Raw genomic sequence first — 25,179 nt, 5'->3', positions numbered from 1 at the left:
TCCTTTAATCATGTCTCAACAATCTTAAAAGAATGCCATAGTAAAGCCATCTGGCCTTGGTGCCTTAGATCTATCCATTGAAAAGACTGCTTGTCGGATTTCCTCCTCAAAATTCCTTTGCAACCAACTTTTAATTTCTTCAGAAAGTGTAGGCCATTCCAAACCAACCAACTCCACTCTACTAGCTAGAGGTTTCCTCAAGATAGATTTGAAGTGGGCTACAAAACAATTGGCTATTTCCTCTTGAGAGTCCAACTCCACTCCATTCACTTCAAGTTTAGTCATCAAGAGAAACCAGCTCATTTGTTTCATTATCCCTTAATGGTTTTCTAATTTTTTCAAACCCAAGTCCCAAATTAAGCCATTCCCTCCCAAGGTTACCATTTCAGAAACTAGTTTGTTTTTAGAATTGGACAAGTTATAAATCTTAGGGAAGGCTTGGCACAAGGGAGAATCCCCCCACTAAGTATCTTATGCTTTGCATGAAAGTAGGCAATAACATCAAAATCAATTTCCAAGGGCTCCTCAAAGTTGCAGCCTTAGTAGGCCCCGAATCCCATCCATTTGGGTGCAACCCATAGATGCTCTTGATCACCAAATGCCATAAAGCCTCTCTTTCTTTTAGGAACCTCCACAACCATTTCCCCAACAAAGCCAATTTTTTTCTTGAATCCTTCCTATTTCTAACCCTCCCATCTCTTTAGGTTTTCATTGCTCTTCCAATTTCATCATATGACTACTCTTATTCCCCTAGATCCAACAAGAAGTCCCTAATGATTTTCTCAATTCTCCTCACCACCTTAAGTGTAAACCTAATAAGATGTCTCTATTCTATCTCCCTGGATTTCCAAGAGAACACTGGTCAAAATTTAGTTTTGGAGATCCTGAAGGAGGGACCTATACCACAGGAAGCACTTCTCTTCAATAGGAAGTAACAACTAAAATAAAATTTTAGTTATTAAAAAAAAGAAAGTGAGCATTACAAACTTGTCAGGCACAACATCATTTTAATTTGAGCATCACTACAAGATATCTTTTCGGTATCATCATCAAAATTGTGTTTTTTTTTTATAAGTAAAATTTCATTAAAAATTCATTCTCAGCAAAATAAGGACTGTTACAAGCATCCCAGCGGGAGGCGTGAGGTGCAGCTTCACCCTTTAAAAGAAAAGAAACAGCACAAAATTACAATTGGGCCCAATACAACTGATCTAGATGCTCCTTGTTTGGCTAAGCAATCAGCAAATGAATTCGCCTCCCTTCCCACCCACTGTATGATCATCATCAAAATTGTGTTAATAAAGAAAAGTTGCATCACTATATGAAGTTGATTGGTTACCAAGTGATATGGAGTAGCCAAAAAATAATCTTCATCTTGGCCAAGCTCTCCTTCTCTTCCACTACAAAAGAGATAAGGACAAGGGAAACATCAAGTATCAAGTAGATGTAAAGGAAAATGCACAATTATTGCAAAAAATTGATCAGGCAGAGTGAATTAAACTACATATTTAACGCAAAAATCCTTGCCAATCAAAATGTTTGAAAAGCACAGGTGTTTGCTTAGCACAGAATAGTTAGGGGTAGGAGAGGTACCAACAGAGCAAATATAAGAAGGCATAGCAGACAATAAATTGCCAAAACCCACCATCCCCAAGAATTAAACATGTTGCACCTATCAAATATCATTTCTGACAACTTCCGTAATACCTGATGCATCTAAGTTGCCTGAGCTGCAACCATCAAAGTTTAATTTCCTTCTACTTCAGGAGCCCTCTATTCCACAATTATTTGCTGGCTTCTTTTTTTTTTTTTTTTTTTTTTGATCAGCAACAAAGAAGATGAATTCATTATTACAACCAGAGGTTGTGTTTACAATCAAGGAAAATAAAGTGAGCATAGCCACTACTATCTCACCCCACCACAAACTTTTGTATGTTTGAGCACAAAATAATTGTTGCTGTTACCCACCCCACCCCGGTTTAGCCAAACTATTGGTCGATTTTTGTACCCATTGAATTTCAAGCTGCATGTCTCTTGAATACCATTTAAAGTGTCTGATTTTATTTCTGAAGCTCCACACCATTATTTTGCTGTTTTCTAATGGAATATCCTGCAATAGCCTGCCAACCCATCAAAAGATTGTCTATCTCTTCTCTTCCTAGCTACAAACCTTCTCTCTTCATGTTCTTCTTTCTCAAGGTTAAAACCTGCATATTAATGCTTCATCTTTTGCTTACCAGTGAAACTTCTAAATTACTAAGAACGTGTGTGAGGGTGCAACAACCAATGCTAGAACACTAGTGGGAGTGGGCATTAAATTTACAATTACAATCAGACTTCATCAAGGTTCAACACACCTTATTTACTCTGTAGTGAGAATGGGTCGAATGGGTCTTGGTGTTTTTTAATTCTTTTAAGTAGTGTCTAAGGTTATGTTTGTTGGTTATGGGCCTTAGTAATGGTTTTTTTTCTTTAATTATTTCTTTAGTATTGGCCGCCCCATTAAGGGCATCCAAGTAATTGTACTTAATTTTAGAATTAAGTTAATAAAAGAGATCAAGGGGGCTAGAGAGAGAGGTTCGACTCTTCTTTTCTCTCTTCCCTTATCGTCTTCCACAACCTACTGCTGAAACCTCTTTCTTCTCCTTTCTCTTCCTTTCTTTCTTTCTTTTCCTATATTTTCTAAAATACTGCAGGTGTATTTCTCAACTTGTATCAGAGCGGGTCTCACTTTTGACTTCTTTCTCTTTTCTTTGCCCATACACAGTGTGTATGGAGAACTAATCGGTTGATCAATCAACAACTTATGCAACCTAGTTATGAGGGTTTTTGGAGAGTTTTTGTGGAGGTTTTCATCCTTAGTTGAAGCCCAAAGCTGGTTCTTGGAGATTTTTCCCGAAAACCCTAGATAACTGGAGAAGTCTTGTTACAGGTTGTAGAGACAATTTGAACCAGGTGCTTGGGGATCAAAGGTAAGCCTTTTGATTTCTTTTAAGGGTGGTTTTGGTTGGACTAAGTTCTGGAACCTCTGGTAGGAGTTGTTGAAGTTTCTCTCTCTCTCTCCATCCTACCAAGTATTGTGAAACCCTATTTTTGGGAGGTTGAAGGGTTGTTCTTTGCTTAGAACAATAAATCTAGCCTAGTAAATCCCTAATTTGATTTTCGTTTGCATCCACTCACTCAATGGAGCAAACTGGAGGAGAAACCAAATATTCCATAGATTCCGGATTTGGACATAGGGGATCAATGGAGAATCATTTTAGGGTTGTGACTACTGTGAAGTTGAATGGGACCAATTATTTAGCCTAGTCTCAATCTATTAAAATACATGTGTAGTAGAGGAAAATGGGGTCACATTACTGGGAGCAAGAAGAAATCGGAGGAGGATCCTACCTATAAAAGGTGGATGTAAGAAAACTACACAGTAGTAGATTGGTTAGTGAATTCTATGCAACCACACATTAGTCAGCATTACCTGTGAATGGAAACTGCAAAAGAAGTGTGGGATAGTGTTACGGAGACATATTTCCAAAAACTTAATGTTGCTCAGGCCTACAAATTGAAACATGATGTGACTAATCTAAGATAGAGGAAGAAGCCCTAAGCCGTTTACTTCTCTATGCTGAAATTTCTTTGGTAAGAGATTGATCTGATGGAGACTGTTGTTTGGGGTTGCACAAAGGATGCAGAAACATATATGAAGTTGGTGGAGAGAAATCAGGTCTTTGAGTTCCTCACCGAACTCAACTCAGAGTATGATACTGTGAGGCAGAATGTTTTCAGCAAAGGATGAGGTGACTTTGTCTCAGGCACATGCTATGGTGAGAAGTGAGGAGAGCAGAAAATAGGTTCAATCTGTCGAGCCGCAAGTTGATCACTATGCCAAGGCTGGGATGAAGTCGAATGTTAACACTGAGAAGAAAGATATTATCTATTGGAAGGTGCACTAGAGCTCATTCCTACCAAACTCAAGAAAGAAAATGGTGGAAAAAGGTTTGAAATTGGAAAAGGTGGAAATGCAAATGTAGCCACCTCCAAACAAGGTGAACAAGGACAAGGTGGAGAGAAGTCAGTGGGAGAATAGCTTGTAGCCGCCAGGGCTGAGTATGAGAAGTATGCCGAATAATCAGTCATTTGTAGTCCACTGCTACAGCTCCTTCAGAGACTGTTCCTTCTTCCGCATATGCTCACTCAGGTATTCATGCCACTGCACATCATGCTTCTGTCTCAGGTACTCATAAAACCCCTTGGATAATTGATTCTAGTGCTTCTGACCATATGACCAATGTTTTAAAGTTATTCACCTCTTACCAATTCCTTTCTGGCCATAATAAGATATCCCTTGTTGATGGCTCTCTAATGCCCTGACATTATCATTTGTTCTTCATGTACCTAAACTTAATACCAATTTGCTTTCGGTTAGTAATTTGACTAAATCTTTGAAGTGCAATGTAACCTTTTTACCCTTCATATTGTGTTTTTAAGGACAAGGAATCTCAGAAGGTGATTAGGAGTGACCATAAGGCGAATGGGATCCATCTGTTAGGCATGCCTGAGCAGAAACAAGTACAACCTAAGAGAACTGCATTTGTTTTAGAGTCCACTAGTTGCATTATGTTTTATCATAGTCAGCTGGTTCCTTTATCTTTTTCTTTATTAAGTCAATTGTTTCTAGAGTTGTTTAAAGGAATCAGTCTATAGAGTCTACATTGTGAGTCCTATGAGTTCTCAAAGCATTGTAAGAACACTTATCCTTTAAGTAATAAAAGATCGACAGTTCCTTTTAATATTGTTCACTCTTATATGTGGGGGCCTTACCATTTTACCGTGTATGGGTGGCTATAGATATTTCATCATGTTTATTGATGATTTTTCACGATATACTTAGATTTACCTTATGCACTCTTTTGCTGAAGTGCCTAAACTTGTGCAACAATTCCATAAACACGTACTCACTCAATTTAACACCCACATCAAAATATTCCGATCGGACAATGCTAAGGAATATTTTGAAAATGACCTTACTTCCTATCATGAGAAATTTGGTATTGTTCATCAGAGTTCTTGTGCCCGCACTCCACAACAAAATGGAGTAACAAAGAGGAAAAACAGACATATTGTGGAAGTTGCAAGGAGCATCATTTTTGCTACCCATGTTCCTGTGAAGTTTTGGGGTGATGCAGTTTGAACAACTGCCTACCTTATTAATTGTTAGAGTTCACAGAACAGGGATGTTTTGGTCATTTGGGTTTATCTATTTGAGAGTGAAAGGTCTATTTTATTCAAGTTTAAGTTGTGTGTCCCATCACTTATGAGGGACAATATGGTCTTTCTTGTAACTAAGCTTATGGGAGATAAATACAAGTGGGTCGACTAGAAAGGACAGATCTTCCTCTACTGGTCGAACCCTTCTTCTTCTCCTTCTTCTCCTTCTTCTTCTTCTCTTCTTCTTCTTCCTCTTCTTCTTCTCTACTATAACCTAGGACTGAATAAGGTGTTCACATGGTATCAGAGCAAATGTAACAAGTTCAAATCTGCTCGTCTTGTTCTTTTTTTTTTCTGGTTTACCTAGTTTTTTTCTATCGCCCTCTTCTCTAGGGTTTCGCAGATTTCTCAAGAACCACTAGGAGATTAAGGGAAAGGCTGCAAAGGAGTGATCGTTTTTCTCTGTAGGAGGCCTTCATGCCTCCAGTGTGTGGTGCAGTGGTTGTTTGTGGTGATTGGTAGGTAGCTCTCTATTCGATGGTACGAAGAGAGCAGGTTCGGGTAAACAGTGTTCAGCTAAGTACAGGTTGGTTCTGCAGTGTGCAGTGCAGGTGTTTGATTTAATGGCTGAGTGATTTCAGCTCTTGTATTAGGTGTGTGAGTGGTTTTGCAGTGTGCAGTACAGGTGTTTGATTTAACGGCTGAGTGATTTCAGCCCTTGTATTAGGTGTGTGATGTGTATTTGGAGAAGTCGGTGGTGGTGAAAGTGAGTTAGGGTTTTGTGGTGGTGCGTGAAGCTGTGTTGAATATTTGAAGGTGAATACTCTGCCTATAACAGTGACTTCTTTGTGAAGTAGTGAATTATTTAAGATGGCATCAACTGGAGATGGGAATGACAATAAAATAGGTGTTATGATTTCTCCAGATTACCTAAATGTTCAAATGACATCTATTAAGTTGAATAGTGAGAACTATGTGCCATGGGCAAAATCTGTGGAGGTGTTTTTAAAAGCCAAGAAAAAGGTAAAACATGTGAGAGGAGAAGCCCTCCTCTGATTCTCTAGGGTTTAGTGATTGGGAACAGGAGGATGCACAAATAATGACATGGTTGTGGAATAGCATGGAACCAAAAATTAGTGTGAACTTTATGTTCCTAGATACAGCTAAAGAAATCTAGGATCAGGCTAAGAAACTGTATTCTGGGCAAGACAATACAACTAGGGTACATCAGTTGTACCAAGAGTACTTTAATCTGAAGCAAGGCAGTCAAAGCTTGGAGGAATACTATGCAAGTCTGAGAAATATCTGAAATGAGCTTAATGTGTATCATCCTCTGACACCGGATGTTCAAGTTCAGCAACAACAGCGTGAGCAACTTGATGTGACGATGTTTCTGGTGGGTTTGAAGACTGGATATGAGCCTGTCCAAGCACAAATACTGGGGGGATCTGCTCTTCCCTCACTTGAAGAAGTTTTTGCCCGTCTTGGGAGGACATCTATTGAGTCTACAGAGCATTTTTCTCTCTCAGACAAATCTAGTTTGGTGGTGACTAGAGGAGGAGGTCGTGGAAATAGAGGTGGTGGTGGTGGTGGCCATGGACTTCCAGGTAACCGTTGTGGTCCCATGTTTAACTGTGTTGGTGGCCGGAGTGGAGGTCGAGACTCAGGGGGAGGTCGTGGTAAAGGAAGAAGTAATGCCCCTAGGAAGTGTACATACTATGGATTAGAGGGGCACACGGTTAATTTCTGCTATGATTTACATGGTCCACCCAACACTTGGGCTAACCATGCTGTGACTAGGGGTAGTGGTACAGCTAGTGAAAGTCAGCAAACTGACCCGATCCCCTCCACATCTACTAGTGCTTCTGGGAAGGAGATGGTGAGTGTACCCCGTGCAGTATATGAGCAGTTCCTTCAGACATCTTCTTAGCAGAACACAGCTACCCTTGCCCATTCAGGTATTGTTTGCTTGGCTTCCAAGCCTTCACACTAGATCATTGACTCTGGAGCCTCGGACCATATGTCTGGGACTCCAAATGTTTTTTCTTCTCTTTCTCGGTTCTCCACATCTCACACAGTTACTCTTGTTAATGGTTGTACATCTCCCATTTGTGGTGGTGGTGGTGATGTTTATCTCTGCTCCTTATCTTTATCATTTGTTTTATATGTCCCCAAGTTCCCTTTTAACCTTATGACTGTTAGTAGATTACCCAAGTCACTTAATTGTTCCATAACCTTTTATCCCTCTTCTTGTGTATTTCAGGATCTCAAGATGGGGATGAAGATTGGTGGAGGGCATGAGGCAGGTGAATTGTATTACCTTGATGGTGGTGGCCCTCCAGTAGCTTTTTAGTATTCTCTTACTCCTCTTCAATGGCACTGCAAATTTGGTCATCCTTATCTCAAGGCTCTAAAGTTGCTGGTTCCTACCTTGAATCATCTTTCATCGTTGGATTGTGAGTCATATCAGCTTGGGAAACATTATAGAGTCTCTTTTAGTCCAAGAGTTGATAGTCGTGTCTTGAGTCCTTTTTCTTTAGTTCATTCCGATGTTTGGGGTCCAATCAAAGTGATGTCATACAATGGCTATAAGTATTTTGTAATTTTTGTTGATGACTTTTCAAGGATGATATGGATTTATCATATGAAAGATCACAGTGAATTGTTCTCTATTTTTCAAAAATTTTATGCTGAAATACGTACCCAATTTGGTGTTCATATTAAAATTCTTCGCTCCAATAATGCAAAAGATTACACCTCAACACCATTTCAGCAATACTTAGAGCACCATGGGACAATTCATCAAAATTCTTGTTCCTACACCCCACAACAGAACGGTGTAACTGAACGGAAAAATCAACATCTCCTTGAAACTGCTCAGTCAAGATGCTTAATATGAATGTCCCAAAGCGTTTTTGGAGTGATGCTATCCTCACATCATGTTTTCTCATCAATTGGATGCCCATGTCCATCCTTGGAAGTCAATCCCCCTTCTCAGTGTTGTTTCCCACCTTATCTCCATTTCCTCACCCCGAGAGTCTTGGGGTGTGTTTGTTTTGTTCAAAATTTGGGGCCTAGTTTAGACAAGTTAGATGTACGAGCATAGTTTTCAAGGCGTCTAGGCGATTCTGGGCGGCACTAGGGCACCTAGTCTCCTAGGCGATAAAAATTTTATAATATAAAAATCTAACTTTTGGCTAGTTTCCTAGTTTTATATACCATTCAGCATGTATGTTAATTGAAAAATAGCAATTCTCTTTATTAAGAACATTAAATTTCCTCTAAAAATGTGGCAAATCATCACATCTAAAAGATAAAAATCTTTTACATATATTAATTTCATCATTTTCAAAAATAATACTACTATAATAAGTACTTAATTAGCAGCTAAAGATGCTTATCAACTTTATATGATAAATATTCAAGATGGAAAGTAAAATAGAAAAAAAAAAAAACAAGAATGGAGTTATTGTTTTATTTAATTAGAGAGAGAGAGAGAGAATAGAAAAAATAACTTTATTATTCTATTCTTTCTTTCCTCTTTCTTTTCTTTCTTTCTTTCTTTTTCTCTTCTCCAAATCCTTTGATCTTTTAAATTTCAATAGTAAAACATTAAAACAAAGTATAATTGATATATATAGCATATAATAAAATGTATTAGCACATACATTAATAAGATACAACAACATAAATGATATTATAAAAGGCGCCCGCCTTGTCATTTTTGTCGCCTAGGAGGGCACCTAGTTGCTAAAAGTCAAGGCATTTGGGCGAGAGGCGCCCAACCAAGGGAGCCTAGTCGCCTAGGCGACGCCTTGACAACTATGTGCACAAGCTACTAAGTGTATCTTCCTTGGATACTCCGGGACTCAAAAAGGGTATAAATGCTATAACCCTAACTCCCATAAGTCATTTGTGTGCTTCGATGTCACTTCTTTGAATCGGTTCCTTTTTTCTTGGACATTGTGGTTCCTTCTCCTTCCCCCGTAGTTCCTCTTCCCGTCCCTATTGAGGATCCCCTTCCCGTGGTCCCCATTCCAGTTGCGGATTCCCCTCCCGTGTCAGTTACTACTGAGAGACCACCAATCAAACAAGTGTATACTCACAGAAGAGCACCGGCCCCTCCTCCAATTCAACCCTCGTCAACAGATCCTGTGGTTGCATCTTCTTCCTCGGACCTTGATCTTCCTATTGCCCTACGGAAAGGTAAACGCACTTGTACTTCTCATCCTATTTCACCCTATGTTTCAGCTGTTCACCTTTCTGCTTCTCATCGCAACTTTATATCATTGCTATCATCTGTCTCCATTCCCAAGAATGTCCAGGAAGCCCTTACCTCCCCAAGGTGGCGGCAAACAATGGAAGAGGAACTATCTGCTCTACAACACAATCACATGTGAGAATTCACTACTCTTCATCCTGGTAAGCATGTTGTTGGGTGTAAGTGGGTCTACACAGTGAAGTATCTTCCAGATGGCAGTGTGGAACAATTGAAGGCCATTAGTGGCCAAGGGCTATTCTCAGTTGTATGGTGTGGACTATATGGAGACATTTTCTCCTGTGGCTAAAATTGGTTCAGTTCGGGTGTTGATTTCATTAGCTGCTATGTATGATTGGCCTCTTTTGCAACTTGACATCAAAAATGCCTTCCTGCACGGTGATCTCATTAAGGAGGTGTATATGGAGCAACCACCAGGGTTTTTTGCTCAGGGGGAGGATGGTAAGGTTTGTAGACTCAAAAAGGCAATTTATGGACTGAAACAATCTCCACGCGCATGGTTTGGCAGGTTCAGTGAAGTGAAAAACTTTGGGATGAAACAGTGTCAGGTAGACCATTCTGGGTTCAGCCATGACTCAAAAGACGGGAAAATCTTGCTAGTGGTGTATATGGATGATATTGACATAACTGGGAGTGACAGTAATAGGATTTATAGGTTGAAGAAATTCCTACAGGACCACTTCAATACAAAGATTTGGGTAAGCTGAAGTACTTCCTGGGAATAGAAGTTGCAAGGTCAAGACATGGAGTCAACTTATGTCAAAGAAAATATGTTCTTGACCTACTTGAAGAAACAAGACTGTTAGGTGCTAAACCAACAAAGACTCCTATGGAACTGAATGTCAAGTTGAGTGTTAATGCAGGTGAAGAGTTTGATGATCCTAGAAGATATAGGAGGTTGGTGGGAAAGTTGAATTATCTGACTAAGTCAGATATATCATTTGTTGTGAGTATGGTGAGTCAGTTTATGCAACATCCTCGAATTCCTCATTGGGAAGCAGTTCTAAGGATTGTTAAGTACCTAAAGGGTGCTCCAGGTTGTGGTTTGTTATACAAAAGTGGAGGGACTCTTGAGATAGTAGGGTATATAGATGCTGATTGAGCTGGTTCTGTATCAGACAGGAGATCAACTACAGGGTATTGTACCTTCCTTGGTGGCAATCTTGCAACTTAGAAGACAAGAAACAAACAATATGGCAAGGAGTAGTGCAGAAGCTGAGTACAGAGCTATGGCTCATACCACATGTGAACTAGTATGGTTGAAGAACTTGCTACAAGAGATGGGGTTCTCAGTTGACAAACCCATGAGACTATACTGTGATAACCAAGCAGCTGTTCACATCTTTCCAATCCAGTCTTCCATGAGAGAACCAAGAATATTGAGGTTGATTGTCACTTTGTAAGAGAGAAAGTGATCAATGAAGTGATAGCCACATCTCATGTGAGCTCGGGAAATCAGTGGGCAGATCTCTTTACAAAGGTATTCTCTCGAGGCAGAGTATATTATATTTGTGACAAGCTGGGACTATATGACATATACTCTCCATCTTGAGGGGGAGTGTTAGAGTTCACAAAACAGGGGTATTTTGGTCATTTGGGTTTATCTATTTGAGAGTGAAAGGTCGGTTTTATTCAAGTTTAAGTTGTGTATCCCATCACTTATGAGGGACCCTTCTTCTTCTTCTCCTTCTTCTCTACCGTAACCTAGGACTGAATAAGGTGTTCACATTAACCACATGCCTTCTCAAGTCTTGGAGTTAAAATCTCCTTTAGGAGTCCTCTTTCTTGATGTTCAATTTTCTCCATTCCTCTGTAGGTCTTTGGTTGCACTTATTATATCCACATTCCCAATTCTAAGAGATAAGTTTAACCCCAAGGCTCAGAAGTGTATCTTCCTTGGTTGCACTTATTATATCCATTAGTGGCACCTAGTTTGTTTCCATGGATATCACCTTTTCAGAGTCAGTTCCTTTCTATAATCGTCCTTCTAAGGGGGAGAGATTTCTGAGTTGTTTTATTCACCCCTTCCTTTGCCAACTCCAATTGAGTCTTGTGTCAAGCCCTCCATAGTTACCACCATTCCCGTGGAGGGATCCTCTCCTCTGAGGATCCTATTCTCCACACCCCCTCCTCCTACTAGTCCTCCATCTTTTACCACTCATCCTATTCTCCAAAGGTGGTACCAATGGCGAAGGCTAAGGCAAACACAAGTTGATCCCACACCTCTAGTTGAGTCTCAGGCGCTTCCAATTACTAAAGAGAGGACATGTCCACCACCTCCTCCACCAGCACCCTCGTTTCCAGACCTTGACCTACCTATTGCTTTGAAATAAGGTAAGAGGGTACAGCTCATTGTATTTACAAACACCTTTCCTATAGCTTGTTGTCCCCATTCTACTATGCCTTTCTAGCATCCATTTCCTCTCAACCCATCCCAAAATTTGTTTCAAAAGCCTTAGCCACACTATAATGGAGGGATGCTATGAGAATTGAAATAGAAGCCCTTCATAAAAACAATACCTGGGATATTGTTGACTTGCCAACTGGGAAGGAACCTGTTAGGTGCAAGTGGATTTTCACTATCAAGTATCATGCAGATGGGTCAAATGAGAGGTATAAGGCTCGTTTTGTTTCTAAGGGATATACCCAGGTATATGGGATAGATTGCACTGAGACTTTTTCTCCAATTGCTAAAATGACTTCGGTGAGAGTTCTTTTATCCTTAGCAGTGAGCTATGATTGACCTCTGTATCAGTTTGATGTTAAGAATGCATTCCTAAATGTTGATCTCACTAAAGAGGTATATGTGTCCCTTCATCCTGGTATATATGGCAAGGACATGCAAAGTAAGATGTGCAGATTGAAGAAATCACTTTATAGCCTGAAACAATCTCCACGTGCTTGGTTTGACAGGTTTAGGGCCGCTCTTGTTCAATTCGGCTACACTCAGACTCAATTAGATCATACCCTCTTTGTTAAGAGAAGAAGCACCCTGGTGACATTCCTTATTGTTTATGTAGATGATATTGTGATTAGTGGCAGTGATACAAAAGAAGTTAGTGCTCTCAAGAAGTTTCTCAATTCTGAATTTGAGATCAAAGACTTGGGGGAGTTGTGGTATTTTCTTGGCATTGAGGTTGCTAGGTTCAAGGAAGGTATCTTTATTTCTCAGTGGAAGTATGTGTTGGATCTTCTTATTGAGACTAGAAAACTTGGTGCTAAACCTACTTCTACCCCTATTGATGTGAACCATAAACTCTCAGCTAATGATGGAGAACTTTTAGCTAACTAGGGAGTGTTTCAGAGATTACTAGGGAAACTTCTTTATCTATGTATGACTCGTCCAGCCATTTCATATGATGTGAGTGTCATCAACCAGTTCATGCATGCTCCCAGATACATACATATGGCTGTTGCAAAAAGGGTGCTATGCTATTTGAGGGGAACCCCCGGAAGGGTATATTGTTTGCTAAACATGGCCACATTAAAGTAGAAGCATATAAAGATGTTGATTGGGCAGGAAATGTGGATGACAGGAGATCCACATTATGTTATTGTGCTTTGGTAGGCAGAAATATTGTTTCCTAGAGAAGTAAAAAGCAGTCAGCGGTTGCTAGATCTTTAGCTGGGGCAGAGCATAGGGCTATGTCCCATGGGGTTTCTGAGTTGTTATGACTTAGATTTCTCCTTGATGAGATGGGTGCTTCATGTGACGAGCTACTGATATTGTATTGTGATAACCAAGCTGCTATTAACATTGCTCACAACCCGGTTCAACATGATAGAACTAAGCATATTGAGGTAGACAAACAATTTACACGGGAGAGAGTGGCTTCAAGAGAGGTGCGCCTTCCTTTCATTTCATCAAAAGAGCAGCTAGCAGATTTTCTAACTAAGGGAGTTCCAAAGGCAAAGCTTCAACATTATGTATACAAGCTGGCCATGATTGACGTCTATGCTCAGCTTAAGGGGGAGTGTACTGTTTAAGTTTATGTTTGTTGGTTACAAGCCTTAGTTATGGGATTTTTTTGTTTTCTTTAACTATTTCTTTAGTGCTGACCACCCCATTAAGGGCATCCAAGTAATTGTAATTAATTTTAGAATTAAGTTAATAAAAGAGATCAAAGGGGCTAGAAAGGATGAGTAGGGAAACTAGAAAGGATAGGATATAAATGGATGTATTTGTAGGAACTTTGGAATAACCCCAATAAGTGATGAAATGAGGCAAAATAGACTAAGATGGCCTATTCACAAGAAGAAAAGACCATTTACAGCACCAGTGAGAAGAATTAAGAATTGATCTATTGCAAGTTGAAGGATCTAGAAGAGATCAGGGCAGGCCATGAAAGACATAGATTGAACTAGTGAATAAAATGGTCTGAAAGCCTGTGTTTTAACAGTGGATATGACACTGAACAGAATGGAATGGCAGAACAGGATTCATGTATTGAAGCCAACCCCATAGAGTTGGGACTAGACTTAGTTGAGTTGAGTTGAATTGAGATTTATGAGCATCATCAATCACAAATGAGCAATAAAAAATTTCTTCACACCAAAAGAAGAGTTGGTGGAAGCTATAAAGATAAAAGTTGCTCATTGGATAAAAACACTCGAGCTGTTCCAAAGCTTCTCTGTGGCTGATATTCTGTGGGCTTGGAAAGAAGTGGCCTTTTCAACTAAGAAAAAAGAAAAGATGGTGATGGAATGGAAACCCCCAGCTGCAAATAAGTTAAAAGTTGAATTTTGATGGAAGTTCCATAGGGAATCTAGGATTGGCAAGTACAGGGGGTGTGTTCAGAGATTCAGCAAACGAAGTTCTGGCTATGTATTAAGGGCCTATAGGGGTTGGAGACTCCATAAAAGCTGAGCTTCATGCTCTTTTGCAGAGGTTAAAACTAGCCAAACAAGCAGATTTTAAAAACTTGGAGGTTGAAGGAGAGTCAAAACTGGTGATTTCTTGGTCCAACCTCAGAGGTAACATTCCCTGGATTCCTTGCGAGAAATTGAAAGTTTAGCAAGGGAGCTCAATGCCACTTTCACTTGGATCAGAAGGACTGCAAATGGAATGGCTGACTTGCTAGCAAAACAAGGAGTGTACAGACAAAATCTATTCTGGGCAGTTTTGTAATTCTTTTTTATTGTTGTGTCTGTGTTCTCCTGCTGGCTGTAATCTGTTTTTCAATTTAATAAAATTTATCCTTCTTTACTGATCAAAAAGTATTAAAAAAAATCTTCACACGCAATACTTACTGTGAAACCTATATATTGGTCCAGAATTGTTAAATATATATATATAAGCTATTTTGCTAGTTGTAGAAAATTAACATGAAACTTGCACTATAAAATGCATGCACTGATCAACTACCCATGGAAATTTAAAAGGAAACAAACAATGAAAATTAAGAAGTGGTATTAGTGTATATTGAGAAAAAGCAATTTAAAGAATATTGACTTGGAAAGCAAACAAGCAAGAATTTTACCTATTGGCTACCATTCGAAGTTGTTTAAAAGGCCAAATATATACACCTTCTACCCTCATTTGAGCTGCACGAGCATCATGTTCATTGTTGAAAACATCGTGGAAAATAATAACTCCCTATTGAATAACATGGAAAGTAATTAGTCTCTCATCTGTAGTTAAGCAACAAAAAGAAAAATCATTGAAGAAAACACAAATAAAAAATGAGCAAAAACATCTACTCTAGCACATTAATTTAAATGAAGTATTAACTTCTTTTCATGTACTGCTGATTAAGACATGTTTGCCTTTTTTATTGGTAAGACAAGTTGTATGCCTTTTGACTCTTGGCTTTCATATTAGGGTCTTACTTCTATCCTTATATACCATCATTCACCTCCATAAAGCTTCTCTCCATATTGATATAAGGCTTTGTTAAACAAGGTACTTGAATAAAATAAAATAAAAGAACAAATATGCGTTCTGATGTAATTCAGGAAGAAGAAGGAAAAGTCAACTAGGCTTCGAAGAGAAGAAGAAGAGGAAGAAAGAGAAGAGAAGAAGAAAAAGGGGTTCGGTTAGATAGATCTGCCGCCCCACTAGATATTATATATATTTATGTCCTTACAAAGGTAGGAGTTACTCTAATACCCCTACTTAAAATAAAAGACAAATAAACAAAAATAAGCAAGGCCCAACCGGCCCAACTGTAATAAAAAGAAATAAAGAATAAAATAAAATGTGGGGCGAGAACCATACAAACACACTAAAGAGCTACTAACTATCTCTACACTCCCCCTCAAGTTGGGAGTAGATATTTGTCATTCCCAACTTGCGTAAATCTATCTCCAACTTGATTTTTGTGACTGCTTTAGTAAAGAGATCAGCTAACTACATGTCTGAGGCAATATAAGGAAGACACACTTCTTGAGATGCGATTCGCTCTCGGATAAAATGTCTATCCACCTTGATATGCTTAGTCTTGTCATGCTGTATTGGGTTGTGGGCAATATTAATTGCAGCTTGATTAACGCAATACAACATCAGAGGCTTCTCATAATCAATTTCCAGCTCATTAAGCAAGGATTTCAGCCATAACACTTCTGCAACACCATTGGCCATGGACCTGTATTCAGCTTCGGCATTGGTGAGAGCAACAACATTTTGTTTCTTGCTTCTCCAGGAAACAAGATTTCCCCCCACAGATGTACAATACCTAGAGGTAAACTTTCTATCATCAACACATCCAGCCCAATCAGCATCTATATATACTTCTATTTTCATGTGACCACTATTCTTAAAGAGTATGCCTCTCTCTGGGCATCTCTTCAAGTAAGCAAGTATCCTTTCCACTACAAGAAGGTGAGTGGTCCTAGGAGAATGCATGTACTAACTAACAACACTGACAGCATATGAAATATCTGGTCGAGTTAGGTAAAGATAACGAAGTTTCCCAACCAACCTTTGATACAGCCCAATATTATGGTTCAGCTCAATGGGTGTGTCAACAGGCTTCACTCCTAACTTTCTAGTTTCTTCCAATAAGTTAAGAACATACTTTCTTTGAGAGATAAAAATTCCATGCTTAGATCGAGCTACCTCAATTCCCAAGAAATAGCGCAATTCTCCTAAGTCTTTCACTTCAAATTCCTTGTAAAGATGTTGTTTAAGAGATTCAATCTCACTAATACCACTTCCTGTTATCACAATGCCATCCACATAGACAGCAAGTAGGGTCAGGGAAGAGTCTGTCTTCTTAAAGAAGAGAGTGTGATCTGACTAAGCCTGCATGTAACCAAATTTTTCCAAAGCCAGTGTAAACCTATCAAACCAAGCTCTCGGGGATTGTTTCAACCCATATAAAGCCTTCTTCAGTAGGCAAACTTTCCTTCCTATTTTTGTACTGTAAAAACCAAGGGGTAACTCCATGTACACCTCTTCTTGCAAGTCTCCATTGAGGAAAGAATTCTTAACGTCCATCTGAAGTATTGGCCATGAGAAATTTGCAGCAATGGATAGGACTCTGATAGTGTTCATCTTGGCAACTAGTGCAAAGGTTTCCATATAGTCTATGCCATAAGTTTGTGTTAATCCCTTTGCAACCAATCCGGCCTTATACCTCTCTATAGAACCATCAGCATTATATTTCACAGTAAACATCCATCTGCATCCAACAGGTTTCTTCCCCTCAAGCTAGTTAACTAGTTTCCATGTGTTGTTCTTAACAAGAGCATCCATCTCTATTTTCATCGCTTCCTTCCACTCAGGTATCAATAGAGCTTCTTGCATTGTTCTGGGTATAGGAATAGTAGCAATAGATGCCAGGTAAGATCTATAGGATTCTGAGAGACAATAATAAGAAAGGAATTTGGAGATACAATGGGTAGTGGATGAAGTACAACGGCGCTTCCCTTTATGAATTGCAATTGGAAGATCAAGGTCATTTGAAGGGGGAGGCTGAGGATCAACGGTGTCGGGCAAAGTATTTGCAATAATGGGCTTAACAATGGGAGCAATGGTAGTGCTTAGATCCGGAGCTGTAGAAGATGTTGGGATCGGCCTAGACTGTTGCTGAGGATGGGAATCAACCTCCCTCCACCACTACCTGTGATACACTCTCAACTCCCTGCACTTTTAACAACCCTCTTCACGACACTCCCCCTCAGTAACTAGGACAGGTAATGGAACTTTTGGGGCTGAAACTGAAATCCCTTCCTCACTACTCTCCCCCTGAGGAGAAGCCCTATGATAGTAGGGCATATCCTCAAAAAAGTGCAATCCATGGACACAAAATGCTTTCCTGAAACAGGCTCATAGCATCAATGTCCCTTTTGATTTTGTGCATACCCAAGAAAAATACATTTAGCAGCTTTGGGATCAAACTTGAAGCGATGAGGTCCAAGGATTTGAACAAACAAGTATGCCCAAAAGTTTTAATGGGGATAGTGAATAGGTTCTTGTCTGGATACAGAAGGTTGAATGGTGTTTCCAAGTCTAGAACCCGTGAAGGAATCATGTTAATAAGGTAAAATAAGGTAAATAGTTGTACGGATTGCATCCCCCTAGAAGCGTATGGGAACATTAGAGTTGAGCATGATGCTTCTGGCTACCTCTAGGACATTGCTATTTTATCTCTCAGCAACCCCATTCTGCTGAGGTGTACAAGGACAAGTGCTTTGATGAATGACCCCATGATCTAGGAGATATGATGCCAAGGGTTTTGCAAAGTACTCCTTAGCATTATTGGATCTGAGAATTTTGATCTTGACTTCAAACTGGGTCAGTACCATCTAATGGAAAGCCTGGGTCAGAGAAGGGACCTCATCTTGAGAGTGCATAAGGTAAACCCATGAGAAACGGGTATAATCATCAACAAATAACAAACAATATCTGTACCCTCTCATAGTATGAGTATGATATGGCCCCCAAACATCTGTATAAACAATTTCAAAAGGAAGATTGCTTCTTTTATTGCTCAAAGGATAAGTTGATCTACAATGTTTTGCAAGTTCACAGCTTTCACACCTCAGACTAAACACTTGGAATGACTCAAATAAATTTGGAAACAGACTCTTCAAAGACCCAAAAAACAAATGACTTAATCGATTATGCCAAAGCATAATCTGACTCGAAGACAGAGAGACAAACAATTTCCCAACTTCACTCTACTTCCCCTGTGGATGTTCAAACAGGTAAACTCCATTCGTCTCACGGCCAATCCCAATCACCTTCTTCGTTTCCAGATCCTAAAAAACACAACGATCAGGAAAAAGGTCACTGAACAGTTTTGATTCTTAGTAATACTACTAACTGAAAGCAAGTTAGCACTAAGCTTAGGAACATGCAAAACTAAGGATAGGGAGATGGCATCAGATAGTTTGATGTCTCCCTTGCCAGAAATAGGCACAAGGGAGCCATCAGCGATAGATACTTTGTCTCTGCCAAAGGATAAACAATAGGTGGTAAACAAGGTAGATAAACTAGTCATATGGTCTTTTTTTATCAATAACAGAATGTTTTATTAGATTATAAAAATTGTGAAACTTTGAGTACAAGAGAGGGGAGGTAAAATATCTTAATTCCCCCACAACAGAGAACAAGAAGGAAAGCTAAAAAGTGGCCCAAAACAAAGAATCCTTAAGCACCCCTTGCTTGGCTAACCCATCAGCCATGGAATTAGCACTTCTCTTCACCCAGCTGTACTTCACCTCAATATCCCTAAACCATTGTTGTCTTCCTTCAACCACCTAATTACCACCTCCGAGTCCCTTCAATGACCAAGCACCGAATGTTTAATTCTCTTGCTCTTTTGAATCCTTCCAAAGTTGCTAAAATCTCTGCCCTAAGAGAGTCACCCTCACCAATAGGGCCAGAGAACATAGCAAAAATAATCCCAGCCTCATTTCTGAAAACTCCCCCAATCCCAGAAGGCCCAGGATTCCTTAAACTACAACCATCAAAATTCAGTTTCATGAATCCTGAAGGAGGGGGGGACCAAGAAGGTCTAGAGGTCCTTTTGCACTGAGCCGAGGTAGCAACTTCTTTCCACTTTCTCAAAAGATCAGCCATGGAGAACTCTGAAAAACAAAAAAAAACTCCAAAGATTTCAGCCAATGACTGACCCTTAAGTGTATCAATTCAGTTAAATTCTCCATAGATCTTTCCTTGTCTGAAAAAAAGTCTAGAGTTCCTCTCTTCCCATACGGACCAGCACACAGCTGCTCTAATGCTTCTCCACATGATCTTCCCTTTTTTCTTAGGCCATCTAGAGAACGAGGGAGAGAACAAGCTTTGCAAACTCACGGGGGGATTCCAAGTGCATCCAAACAAGGATGAAGCCCATTCCCAAATAGTCTTAGTAACCGGACAAGTAACCATAAGGTGGTAAGTTGTTTCCCCATTAGCTTTACAAAGAACACACCTATTGGGAAGTAAGCAAGAATTAGGTCTCTTTCTTTGAAGCAAGTCGGTTGTGTTTATTCTTTCCAGGAAAGTTACCCAGCAAAAACTACCAACCCGAGGAGGAATGGGTTTACTCCAAATCTCATTAACAGGGAAGGAAAGGCCAGAGGGAGCAGGAGGATGGACCAAGGTCTCAAAAAACGACGCACAGGAGAAGGAACCATTGGAGGATGGGGTCCAAATTCTGCAGTCATCCTTACCCGGGTCCAAGAAAACATTTTCAAGGGTGGCTAGTAGAGACGACATGCAGCCCAAATCCGTATCCCTTATTGTTCTCCTCAACCCTAGATTCCATCCAAAACTGGAATTGGAATCAGAAGGAACTAAGAAAGAAGAAATGGGTTCGTTCTTCAGGTCTGACAACGCATATAAGGAGGGAAATTGGTCCATCAGAGATGAGTCCCCAACCCAAGGCTGCTCCCAGAATTTTACGAGATTACCAGAGTTCAGATCATACCTTATCCAAGGGGAGAAAACCGGAAGCAAATCATGAATGGCTTTCCAAGGAGAAGCAGTTGTAGTCCTTGCCAAGATTCCTGGATCCCAGTCATTGTCTTCAAGCCCATGTATACTAGCCACAATCTTCGTCCAGAGTTTGTCCCTTTCCATTGGAAACCTCAATAACCATTTCCCCATGTTTCTTTTCCTAATATTCCCAAGCCCAAGCCCTCCTAACTGCTTGCTTCTAGTTACCACCTCCCAACTCACCCTATGGTCTTTCTTCTCCTCTCCTGGTTCCCACAAGAAATCCCTCATTAATTTTTCCTCCACGAGGCAAGCCTTTTCTCAAGTCTTTCCAGAACCGGGTTCCAGAAGCTGTCCTTCATGGGATTATCTCCTAAGAGGAGACCCAAATAAGTCAATGGCCAATCCGAAATTGCACACCCTAATAACCCCGCATATTCACTTACCTCTCTCTCCTCCAAATTCACTCCCACCAAACAGCTCTTATCAAAGTTCACTTTTAGATTGGACATCTGCTCAAATAATTGTATGGCCAATTTCAGGTTCCCTATCCAATTTATGTACCCACCTTCACAGAAAAGAATTGTCATCTGCAAACTGTAAATGTGTTAGTGGTACTTGCTCCCTTCCTATTCTCCACCCTTTTACTAAGTTCCTCGCACCAGCTCTATGAATCAGTCTGCCCAAAACATCTACAACCAGAGTGAATAGGAAGGGGGAGAGGGGGTCTCCTTGTCTTATTCCCCTCGAGGTAAGAAATAAATCCCTTACAGCTCCATTCACCAAGATTGAATAGTGGCAGCTCTTAACACAACCCAAATCCATTTACACCATCTGTTTCCAAACCCAAAACTCCTCATCACCTCCACCAGGAAAGACCAATCAACTAGGTCATAGGCCTTCTCTAAATCTAGTTTGCAGACCACACCCTTCTTCTTGGACTTCTTGAAACTTTCCAAACTCTCACTTGTAATCAAGATTTGATCAATGATCTGCCTCCCCTTCACAAACGCTCCTTGATTGGGTGCAATAATAGAAGGAAGAACTTTCTTTATTCTTAGAGACAGCACTTTTGCAATTATCTTATACAGACTATGCACCAAACTGATAGGTCTAAAATCCTTAGGGTGTGAAGCCTCTTTCTTCTTCGGGATCAAAGCAATAAAAGTGGAGTTTAAGCCCCGATTGATTATTCCCCTCCTATGAAATTCCTCAAAGACCCGCATAATATCCTGCTTCACAATATCCCAACAATCCTTATAAAAAGCCATTGTGAATCCATCTAGGCCTGGAGCTTTTGTCCTATCCATCATAAACACTGCCTCCTTGATCTCCTCTATATCAAAAACCTTTTCTAACCCCTCCCTATCCGCTACACTTAGAGTAGGCCAATCCAGCCCTTCCAGCCAAACCCTCACATTTACCGGCCTTCTGAAAATAGATTTAAAATGATTTACAAAGGCCTCTGCTATTTCTGCTTGGTGGGAAATTACTTCACCTTCGACTTCCAATTTTGAAATGAAGTTCTTCCTTCTACTATTTGCCAAAGAATGGAAAAACCTCGTGTTTCTGTCTCCCTCCTTTAACCATTTGCACCTAGATTTCTATCTCCAACTTATTTCCTCCTGGAGCAAAAGGTCTTCCATCTGCCTCCTCACACTCCACCTCAACTCTCTGTCTTCCTCTCCAAAGAGACCCCTTACTGCCTTCAAATCCAAGTCCTCTAATTGTTCCAGCAAAGTCTGCTTTCTCTCCTCCAATCTTCCAAACTCCAGCCAGTTCCACTCCTTTTATCTTGGATTTTAGAAATTGAAGCTTCTTGTGGAATTTCATACCCTCCCACTCTACTGATAGATTACATTGCTCCCACCAGTCTCTGATTTTCTCAATGAATCCTGGATGAGCCAGCCACATGTTCTCAAACCTAAAGGGGGTAGGTCCATCTCCTCTTAATTCCTCCTTACACATCACTATGGGCCAGTGGTCTGAGGTAAGTCTAGGGAGTGCCGTAGAAGTTAGATTCCTCCAATGCTCTTCCCAATCTGTTGAAAACAGGAATCTATCTAGCTTGGAGAAAAATGGCCTAGATTGTAGGTTGGACCAGGTGAAAATGTGATTTAGAAGAGGGATTTCTTTAAGCTCAAAGGTGTCCACAAACTGATTGAAATTCCTCATGCTTGTAGTCACCCTCTAACTCAGATAATTAGTTTCCTCTTTGAACCTCACCACATTAAAACCCCCTCCCACGCACCGGGGTCCTTCCCAGAGGCCCCTAATATCACTCAACTCTTCCCACAGTTTCTTTCTCTGTCTATAGTCGTTGGGACCATATACATTTGTTAAGACCCAATCAAAACCATCTGCCACCTACCTGAACTTCACAGATAATGAGTGATCTCGTATTAATTCCTCGACCCCTATAACCACATCCTCTTTCCACAAATTTACAATCCCACCTGAAGTTCCCCATGATGGAACAGTCGCCCACCTTATCCCCCTTGATCTCCACAAACCTCTTGCCCATCTACTGTCAAAATCAGATCTCTTAGATTCTTGAATTAACACCACATCCGGGTCAAACTTCTTAATCGCCTCTTTGATAGTTGCTCTCTTCCTCGCACTACCCGTCCCCCTTACATTCCAGCTTAGGATCCGCATTTCAAATTTAGGCTTCAACCCTAACTCACCCGAGATTTATTTAATCCCTTTCCTTCTCTCCCCTCTCACCCCAAACTTCTTATCCCCCTCAATCTCTCCTTAACCTCTCAACTTCACTCAGTTTTCTTCTTTTAATCTTACTCTCCTCCTTTTTTTGTAGAAAGGCTCTTAGGTCATTTGGGTTCTCAAGTTTACACCCTAGCTTGCCAACAAATTCTGCTATTGAGTCCTCCTTACTAGCCTCCCCTCTTTTAATATCTTTGTGCTCTCCACTCCTAGCCATCTCCTCAACTCTGCCTCAGCCTCCCCACTATAATCCGATTTTGTCCCAGTTGTAGCCTTCCTCCATAATTCATTTATTTCAATTGCTCCCATTATACTGTCAATGATTCCCCAATTTCTTTTATCCCTGCAAGTTCCCTCCACCCTCATCTCCCCTTCCAACACCCCCTGAAAACTTCTTGTGGTCTTCTGAATATAGGCTTCAGACTCTGAACTGGGGAGGGAATCTAGAACAAGGGACACGGCAACCTCATCAGTAGAACAAAAATGAATTTACAGAGTTGACAGATTTACCTGAAACTGACCGGGAGTTTAGAGGGGAATGCAAGGGAGGATAGGTGGAAGCCAAACCCAGTAAAGAGAAATTTGAGTTTTCTGTCTCCTCGTTTTGGAGGGAAACATTCCCCGTCATTTGGTTTACACACAGGCTGCTTCTCTTACCCGACTGTTTACCTCTCAGAGGTGTATCCTCGTTCAGTTTTGGGTTAACACGATCTGCTACCATCTCGGTTTCTTGCCTGGCCCCAAGACTTGGTGAAGGTTTATCCCCTTGTGGGCATTGGAATTGCCCCCCATCGATTTGACCTGCGTTGTTGGCTAACACTAACTTTTCCTTCCGATCCGCCCCAGACTCCACTTGTGCGCACTCCCAATCTCCAAGAAAGAAACCCATCAGACTTAGAGTCTCCCTGTTTTGATCTCCTTGGAGTTCATCATCTTCCAAACTCCCTTTGCTTGAAATTTCTTCTGAACTCTCCTCCTCATCTTCACTTTCGGGACTACACCTTAACCAACCCTTATCATCCTCCTCCCTTTCTTCTGTTTTGTCCCTCAGGTATCGCGGATTTGGGCGATCTACTGCAAGAGAGAGTTGTTCGTCAACATCCTGCCGAGAGTCCCAGCTCAGAGACTTAGTTCCAGCTTCTGTTCGCCGCCCCTGAACCTGGTTCGTTTCAGACACACCTGATTTGGAAGATGATAGACGGTAAGTCTTGTCTACCATCTCCCTCTCCTTAACCCGACCCACGTGACACCTTAAACTATCACGTGGCTCACTTAAAGTCTTCAAAGGTCTAAAGGCTGGGCCGCCCCTACTTCCAGCCAGTTCAGATAGATTCACTCTGTTGAGACCGACCGGGCCGGCTCCTCTCCTGGCCACGTCAGCAAAGGACCACCATTAATAAAAGTCTTTAATTCAAAAATATTTGAATTTATTGCCTTAAATAGAGCATTTCGAGACTGATTAACCTCCTGCGACTGTTCCTCTTCCCTTTTCACACTGCCGAACTTCCGCTTCTCCATCCCTAGCTTGCCACGTGTCCTCCACCCTGCCACTTCACCATCATCCCCTACCTCTGTTCGTCTTCCCCCAAAGCGATGCTTCAGCTTCAGAAGCAAGCCAAATCTTGTACCAGGCACCACCAAAGAGGATTTCCAACGAGCGAGGCACGTTCTCTGGCTTTATGCCTGCGACCTTGATCTCCACAGCTCGCAGGTTCCTCTGGTTTTGTTCCAACAAAACACCACCTAAAGCTCTTGTAATTTTTCCTAGAATCGATTCATTCCAGATGTTGAAGGGAAGCCCTAACAGTTTAATGGAGAAACCGCCTTTCTTCTGGATCGACTTCATTGCGATTGGAACCCAGTTTTGAATCTGTATCAGCCCATCCTCAATTCTTACCGTGCTGAAACTCAACTTCTCACCACCCACGTCAAGGATTGCTTTCTTCTTAGAAAACGGCAAAAGAACAGCATCGCCATCAACACCCAATCTCTCTGCCACTGCATTAAGAACTTTTTTCCAATCCCTTACCACCTTATCTGCCTTTAACACCATTCTGTGCTCCCAGTTGCTTTCTTCTTCATCGAG

At 40.7% G+C, this 25,179-nt stretch overlaps 1 protein-coding gene across 1 annotated transcript in view; it reads right to left on the bottom strand.

The window, feature by feature from the left end:
* LOC104599421 (transmembrane E3 ubiquitin-protein ligase FLY2) overlaps positions 1 to 25,179 on the bottom strand; it is a 62,781-nt gene that overhangs the window by 26,875 nt on the left and 10,727 nt on the right. Inside the window, exons 4-5 of the mRNA XM_010261948.3 lie at positions 14,965 to 15,080; positions 1,340 to 1,400 (exon numbers count right to left, since the gene is read on the bottom strand). Of these exons, the coding sequence (XP_010260250.1) occupies positions 1,340 to 1,400; positions 14,965 to 15,080 (177 nt within the window). The remainder of the gene's footprint in view (positions 1 to 1,339; positions 1,401 to 14,964; positions 15,081 to 25,179) is intronic.

The sequence above is a fragment of the Nelumbo nucifera genome, chromosome 1 (genome assembly GCF_055504915.1).
Source record: "Nelumbo nucifera cultivar China Antique chromosome 1, China Antique-T2T, whole genome shotgun sequence".
Taxonomy (NCBI): domain Eukaryota; kingdom Viridiplantae; phylum Streptophyta; class Magnoliopsida; order Proteales; family Nelumbonaceae; genus Nelumbo; species Nelumbo nucifera.
The sequence above is the reverse complement of the archived record's forward strand: the minus strand, read 5'-3'. Positions and strand labels throughout refer to the sequence as shown.